The 7,946-nt window shown below is 42.4% G+C and overlaps 1 protein-coding gene across 1 annotated transcript; it reads right to left on the bottom strand.

The window, feature by feature from the left end:
- Positions 1–1,440: 1,440 nt before the first annotated feature.
- On the bottom strand, positions 1,441–6,796 carry rlbp1a (retinaldehyde binding protein 1a). Its single transcript, XM_041942184.1, has 8 exons — positions 6,776–6,796; positions 5,215–5,258; positions 4,636–4,764; positions 4,349–4,553; positions 3,007–3,185; positions 2,125–2,283; positions 1,931–2,041; positions 1,441–1,822 (listed from the first exon to the last, which is right to left on the bottom strand). Exons 2-8 carry the CDS (start codon positions 5,221–5,223, stop codon positions 1,676–1,678), a joined length of 939 nt encoding a protein of 312 aa, XP_041798118.1. The 5' UTR covers positions 5,224–5,258; positions 6,776–6,796; the 3' UTR covers positions 1,441–1,675.
- Between the last annotated feature and the right edge of the window lie 1,150 nt (positions 6,797–7,946).

The following is a 7,946-nucleotide window of genomic DNA, read 5'->3' as shown; positions in this document are numbered from 1 at the left end:
ATGGTTAAAAAAATTCACAATAAAATTGAAGGATGAGATTTGCAGGACTGGGACCTTTTTTTAATTTGACACAGTGGCGCCCCCATGTGGCGACATTGTAGCAATAAAGTTTAAATATCTTCACTTTGCCATTCTGCCCTGCTTGTATTTCAATGAAATGATCTGTTTCTTGAATTTAATTTGTGACATTTAAAGAGGAACAAATGACTCACTTTGAGCTCGCACCCATGGGTTTAACCTGTTTTTCTATCTTAATGTGGAATATTTGACATGAACTGCACACTGGCTCACATTCACAGTGCAGAGGTAAAGAGGAAATCTGGAGAAAACAAAGTTTCAGTCTGTCTGATTGACTGTAACACCAGTTAAACCTGAGGTGACACGAAGCCTGAAAACTATCCTGACCAACACCATGGTAGCCTGGACCAGTGGTCAAAAGTAACTAGGTATATTTACTCAAGTAGCGTATTTTAAGTAGGATTTTGAGGGATTTGTACTTTACATGAGTATTTCAATTTTATGATACTATTTATTTCACAAATTTAGTTATGTTATTTTACAGATTAACATTATCATGGATAAAGATGTACAGCAGGATTGACACTTTACCATCTGCAACATTAAAATTAGACATTAATTAATCTACCCAGATTATAATCTGTGTGAATAGCATGCATTATCCTGAAATGGGCCATTCTTCATAATGAGTACTTTTACTTTTGATACTTTAAGTGTATTTTGAACACTTTTGTGCTTGTTGATATTTAATGCAGGACTTTTACTTTGATTTCTGGTATGGAGGGTATCTTTTGTTTGTATGTAACACAGTGTCCCCATTTAAACCTCCCTCTTGAAACAGAATTAGCGAAAAAATAAACCTGATTTCATGAAGTGATCCTGGTTTAACTGTCAAATCTTGCTTTTATATCAGGTGAAACAACAAGAGGACGAATGATAAAAACGACAATTTCATATAAAACTTCACACACACGCACAAAAAAACATCTATTTAATTGAAAATGTCTCAATCCAGTGCAAATTGCAGAATGGATCTTTGCGGTACGTCAGACATCTGAGTGTCACGACTCAAACAAGGCTGCTGAGACACAGAGCTGTTTCCACGGCACCGCATCAGGAGGCTCACACTCCTAAAACAACAATCAAACGCAGGCTCATCCACGATCAGTTTCCCCTCTTCATATCCTTCTAAAAATCACCCACCGGTACTGTGAAACACTTCTGTACTCGCTCATCCGACAGGATTTGAGGCACAAGGCTGATGCGTAATTTCATTTTGAAGGCGACAAAACTCCAAACTCAGTCTGACTCCCTCTGGATGTGAGCTACATCATCACATCACCAACCCCCCAACCCCCCCTGCTCATAAAGTAACAAGGAACGCAAAAGAACAAACATAAACCATCGATTCTTCTCTCTGTAATATCTAAACATCCTTTTTCCTTCCCACACGTGTCAGCGTGTGTTTGTAAGCCATCCCCTGCTCCTAACTCTAGATACTTCTTTTTTGCTCATAGGAACTGCCTGAATAATAATAATAATAATACAAATGTCGACCTAGCTTCAAAATAGACCACAAATCTGATCTGATCACAAAAGAAGCATCTAGGGTGAAGGACACTACGACTCCTGGGCTTGAAATGGGAGGCTTGTCCTCTCAGAGAGCGGTGTCTTCAGAGCCAAAAAGCTTGGTGGCGATGGCCTGGCAGTCGGCGACGGGCGCTTTCCCGTCAAAGTCTGCGGGCAGGATGTCCGCATCAAATTCTTTGATGTAGTTGTCCAGCTCGTCACCGTGGACGAAGACCTGAGGAAAAAAACATTAGAACGGTGTTCAGAGGAGGTGCAAAGCGGATAAAAGAGGGAGAAACAAGCTGAGTGTTGGATGCAGGTTAAAGGGCAGCAAGCGTCTGACCCTCTCCAGCAGCTTGCTCTTCATGAAGGGTTTGACCACGTTGTATGTGGTGGTGAAGTACCAGGGCTGGTGGGTGACGTGCACCGCCTTGAAGCGGGCGGGGAAAGAGTCCTGCGCCAAAAAGTACCACAAAAGATTAGAAAAAAAAACAGCTCAGAAATTCCCAGCCCGCCCCCCCCTGAGTCTGTTCTCACCTGCAGCATGTCCACCATCTTTTTGAGCTCGGCCGGCTTAATTCCCGAGGCGTGCTGCATGGTGAAGCCCTTGAAATTCTCGATCAGGACAAAGCCATTAATCTGTGTTTCTTCACTCTCCAGCAGCTTCTCCAGGATCACACAGTACGCTCTCAAGATCTGACACAAACACATTTCCAGCAGAGATTACAGTACATTTACTCAAGCAGTGCACTTTCTTTTAATCTAAAAATACTTTACTGATATACATCCAATTTATTCTACTTCTGCTCCACTGCATCTATTTGACAGCTCGTTTCTGTGATTTTACATACAAAACATGGGCTCATCTTGTTCGATATGAAGCCCCACACACCCTCACAGGTGTTTTCTGTTATGCTTCTGATTAGACCTGCTCAGGTTGGAGCTGTGTGAAGCTCTGCTGGGGTGTACATGTGCTCCTCATGCACTGATAAGAATGCTAAAGTTGCAGAAGAGCCCCTGAAGATGAAGAAATGGCTGTTTTTATCATGTTGCACATAATAAAAGCTTAAAATTATTTTGTGTGCATATAAGACTAAAAAATATATCAACTTTCGGGACCTTGACAGCTCCATAACTTAACACTGCAAAGAGTTTGCGTCGTGTGTACTTGTACTTTTAATACACTAAACATGTTTAGTTTGGGAACACGTAAGCAGTTTTACTCAAATAGGATTTTAAATGAAGGACTTTTACTTGTAACAGAGCAGTTTTTTTTACACTGCGGTTCTGCTACTTTTACTTCAGTTCAGCATCCTAGTACTTCTTCCAACATCTTTAAGGAATACTTTGCTCGTTAACATGTACTGCATTGACATCAAAGGCGTGCAGCTGTGCTCTGTGAGGCTGCTTTTCGGCTACCTCATCGAAGGTGATCTCCTCCAGGTCCCAGTTCTCGATGTTGAAGAGCAGGACTACACGGCCGTACTTGTCCCTGCTGGGCAGAACCACAGGGTAACCCGCCTCGATGGTGCTGCGGACTGCCTCGGGGGTCAGGTTCTCAAACAGTTCAGGATACTCCTTCCTGAAACGCACATAACCTAGAGGACCCCCAGAACACACACACACACACACACACACACACACATCAAAAGTGAAAGATCAGCTGCGTTGTCCGGTCTGGCGCTGATGGTTCACAGACTCTTTGTGCAGAGTGTGAGAGTTCAGGGCAGGTTGTTGATGTGAAAAACACAATGATGCCACTGTCTCAGTGTATCTACATCAGTGCTCTAAACCTCGTTATACTGAAGCACCAATTAACCCAGAGTGTGCGTGTGTGTGCGTGTGTGTGTGTGAGGCCTTTTGCATGTGCATGTGTCTGTATTTTACTTGCAGGCAGCAATTAACCCCACAAAACAAGTTCAAGTTCACATCACATTCCCCGCTCACACTAAGTTCTGCCTCTATATTCATAAAAGTGTCTGTGTGTGTGTGTGTGTGTGTGATTGTTTTCTTTTGTCTTTGTGAGGACCGTTTGCTGGCCCTGACCAAGCACCTTAAGCACATGTTGTTAAATCGAGCAATTCTGGATTATGTTTGAGGTGGAGATTTGGTTGGAGGCTGTGGTTACGGTTGGAGATATAATTTTCATCTAATATTAAGTTATTAAAGTATTAAGTATTAAAATTCAGATTTGGGGTGATGGTTGCTAAATGTGGGTTATTTGGTTGAAACTGTTTTCCAGTTGTGATAATTGTTAAACACTTTGTGATGAAGTAAATAGCCTTTAAATAACACAATTACATGTTTTAGAATAGCATGGCAGCTCCTGAACACACACACACACACACACACACACACAAACACAATAAGAAAAGTCATCAGCCACTCTGCGCTTTAATCTCCCCCTGTCCCAAACCAACACAGTCAGTTCCCAGGAGAACACTGTGGCTGCACGAGTAAAGCAAACTCGCTGTCCCATTTGGACACAAAGGAGGGCTTTGTCAGGGGGGGAGGAACTCAGAAGCATTTGAAAGTCCCCAATTAATGAACACATGCCTCCCTGTCCCAGCAATGAGCTGGATTCATGCAAACCAGGAGCACAAATGAGGTCTCACCCTCAATTACTGCAACTATTTGAAAATGTCTGCAGAAGCTGAATCAAAGCATGGAGGCCAAAAAAAAAAAAAAAAAAAATCACTTGTGGGATCTCATCTTGAACCAGAAGTTGTGTGGAGCGACAGATTGTGTCTTTGCTACCAACCCTTCATGAGCTCGTGGGATCTGACGACGTCAAACTTGCGCGCCCTGAGGAAACGCAGCATCAGAGAGTCCGGTTTGTCCCCGAAGCGCTCCAGCACCAGTTTGGCCAGGTCGTCTCCCTCCCCCGCCCTCTCCTTCATCACGGCCCGCAGGTCCTTCAGCGACGACGCCCGCCTCTCGTCCGTCTCGTTCAGCTCATCCTTCGCCTGGAGGGAAAAGAGAAACGGCGTCACTGGAAGAAATGAATCAGGGACGACAACGAGCCGCACAACAGTTATGTCCTTCTACCTTCTGCACAGTGTGACCGGGGAGCTTGTGGCAGGGCCCGAACACCGGCCCGTGATCCTTCACTGTCAGATGCTCCAGCTTTGCCCTCATGGCCTGCTCCTCGTCCGACACCATACGGTAAGATCCAGTCTGCACGAAGATGAACGTGTTAAAGCTCTTCAGAAGGAAAGCATCACGTCAGCTCATGCAGGTTATGATCCATCATCAGACCTTCCTCTGTTTTCTCAGCCACACACCAACAAACCAATGACCAAAACAGAGAGTGCTGCTATTAAACATGCTTTACTGCTTGAATACTTCATTGTGGTCGCCTTTAGTTGAGAACCCACAACCCATCTGAGCCAAAGCAGACCCCAAACATGAGTGAACGGTTAATCTGCCTCACATGATTACAGAAAGGACTTCTAAAGCCACGTCTTAAAAACAGCTTAAGGGTCCATCCCAGAGCCAGCATCTACTGGCACGGTCAACCCTCCACGGGCTGATGCTTTCAACCCGGGTTCCCACCAGTGAGGCGAGGCCGGACGCCGGCGGGGTGGCTTCAGCAGAGACAAGGTGACACACAGGATTAAAACTTACAGCAGCCATGGTCGCAGCGTCTCACAGCAGCCTCGCTTAAAGCACTGTGGAGAGAGAAGAATTGGCACAAACAGGGCATGAGCACATCAGATGTTGTGTGAGATGTTAAAGCGTGACGGCTTTCTTTCAGGGTCGTCCAGACATTCAGTTCGCTGATGGGATCAGAAATGCATTGAACCAGTTGATGATATGTTACAGAACGCTTCCACATAAATGCAGCAGCTGGTTTCCTGTTACTTGTTATGTAGAACACCTTGAATTGCCTCTGTGTATGAAATGTGCTTTATAAATAAAGTTGCCTTGTTAAAAAAGCATCGTGTTTCTTCTGAAGTGTTGAAGATGAAGAGTTTCTTCACTCATCAGTGGAGCACACATCCTCTTACGTAAGAGGCTGACACAATATAAGAAAACAGCAGGTATCTGCTCTCCCATCAAACTCAATTACCGTCTAATCTGCATCTGATTTCTCATAAGATAAAAGCCTGGCGATATTTGAAAAAGCCAGCAGATGGTTTAACAACACTTCCGGCTATTCTGAAGGACTTTCCAGAATCCTGAAACACTCTTTAAAGATCTGGATGAAAAAATATATATATACTGTTTGCTGCAACTCTGTTTGTAAATTCAAGTTATGAGACTTGACATATTTCCTTCCTCTTTTTTTTAAAGCATGAAACAATATTTTTTATACTCTAAAAAATATCCATAGCATCCATATATACCAACATATCATTTAATGCAATTCTAAATCAAATAAACGTACATGCACTGTGTGTCATTTCCTTCTACCAGCTGTTTAACAAACAGAGGCACAATCAGAGTTAAAACTTTTTTAACTTAAAGACAAAGATTATTTTTACATCCAGGTGGTTAGAAAAGGCTTCGAGCATGTTGGACATGCCTTCAGTGCAGCAGAAAGTGTTTTTCAAAGCTCACTTGCTTTTTATTTATTTATTTTTTATAAAATCAGACGCTTACTTCTGTGACTTCAGGTAACACACGAGAGGCACAAACCCAAACTGACTGCCGTCTAAAAATGGACGTTTGTTACACAGTGAAAGGACACAGCATCGCTACTCAAGCAATTCCATTCAAATCATTCCTCAAAATAATCAAAACATTAAAAAAAACATATTATTTCAAACCTATTTTGCCAATTAATGTTAATTTAGTTTGGTATTAAGACAAATTCAGATGTTGATTTGAAGTCCTTTAACCAAGAGTCATGACAGAGATGCCCTTCAGCTCCTCTCCAGCACAAATGTGTGAGTGTGTTAATCCACCACTGAGGTTGAGAGATTACATATGAAAGCTACTGTCAGTAGGCAGCAGCAGAGCATCAAACAGTGCAATGAATGAAACACTGAGTGCATCCACAACACTGAAATTACACACTTAATGACACATTAGATAAACAGTTATTATCTGTAATTCAGCATCAGTTCAGTTATTGATCACTTTTAATCAACATACTAAAAAAATGCCAATATCCTTACATCATTCGTCTTTATTTCTTGATGTGTTCGGGGTTTGTTTCAGCCAAAGAGCCGAGCTGACTTACCTTGAGCAGACAGGATGAGAGGAGTGGACGGAGTGGCGGGGGAGACGACAGGAGGAGAGAGGACCAGGAGGGGAGGAGCGACCGAAAACGTCACTCAAAGCAGGATTAAAATGACACAGTGGATTACAGCCGGTGTCTAATCTACACAATGCAAACTGTGAGGGTGACGGGGGAGAGGTGTGTCGGTCACTCGGTTTTCTACGGTGGTCCAGAGGGGCAGAACTCAACAACACCGGCTGAAACACATTCATGGGAAATCTAACATTTTAGAAAATGACAACGACATTTTTAGAAAACACAACATTTCAGGAAACTAGTCCAGTGTTGTTCTGATATTGTTGTTCTGTTCTTATTTTGAAAAATGAGCAAATAAAACCACACCTCAAAGAAAAACGTAAGAATAAGAGGACATGTAATGGAAGTTTTGATGTGATTTTTCTTTCATTCACACATCCCTCTCGTCTCCAGCGTGCTCCATTAAACCTGGACGTTAACCCATCACATGTGACCTGAAAGGTGGGATTTGAGCTTGAGACCACCTGTGAAGGACTCCCACTTCCAGCTTCACATTACACATTCTTTGAAATCCACAACAGAGGGGACCACTTATTTTGGGACCCAGATTATGGATTACTTATGAATGATTGCACAACATCAGACACCGTGCCTCTCCTCAAGCATGAGCCACTAATTACATTAACTGAAATCAAATCGCATTTGCTTTTATTTTTTAGGAGTTGATAGATTGTCAGGTATCTTTTTCCATTTTCATTGCCTCCATCTTTGTAACTCCTGGCAGTTAATATTTTTGACAACTTTAGTGAACCCCTGATTTTTCATTTAGCGTCATCGTTAGCCATTTAGCCTAGATTAGCCAAATCTAATCACGCTCCCATCAGCCTCAGCTGTACTTTGTGTTGAGTGCAAATCAGCAATTGTTAGCATGCTAGCACGCTAAGCTAAGATGGTGAACAAGGTAAATATGCTAAACTGGCTGGTTTATTCACATTTTCTGTACTGTGTAGCTTTACTTTCTGCATTTAATTTCTTCAAACTCTGGCTTCACCTCCAGATTTCTCTATTACACTTTGTACTGTAGTTTTTTTTTCATTGAGACATTTTTGCACATTTTACAGTCTTCTCTAACTTGATAATTCTTGTTGATTATTAT

Source organism: Chelmon rostratus, chromosome 1 (assembly GCF_017976325.1).
Source record: "Chelmon rostratus isolate fCheRos1 chromosome 1, fCheRos1.pri, whole genome shotgun sequence".
In the NCBI taxonomy this organism is placed as follows: Eukaryota; Metazoa; Chordata; class Actinopteri; order Chaetodontiformes; family Chaetodontidae; genus Chelmon; species Chelmon rostratus.
Note: the sequence above shows the minus strand (reverse complement) of the source record. Positions and strands in the feature narration are given on the sequence as shown.

What these genes read in the sequence shown, in the direction of transcription:
- rlbp1a (XM_041942184.1), bottom strand. An exon ending in CCGGTCACACTGTGCAGAAG is followed by an intron (nt 4,554 to 4,635) that starts GTAGAAGGACAT and finishes TTTTCCCTCCAG; the next exon opens with GCGAAGGATGAGCTGAACGA. An exon ending in ATCCCACGAGCTCATGAAGG is followed by an intron (nt 3,186 to 4,348) that starts GTTGGTAGCAAA and finishes GGGGTCCTCTAG; the next exon opens with GTTATGTGCGTTTCAGGAAG.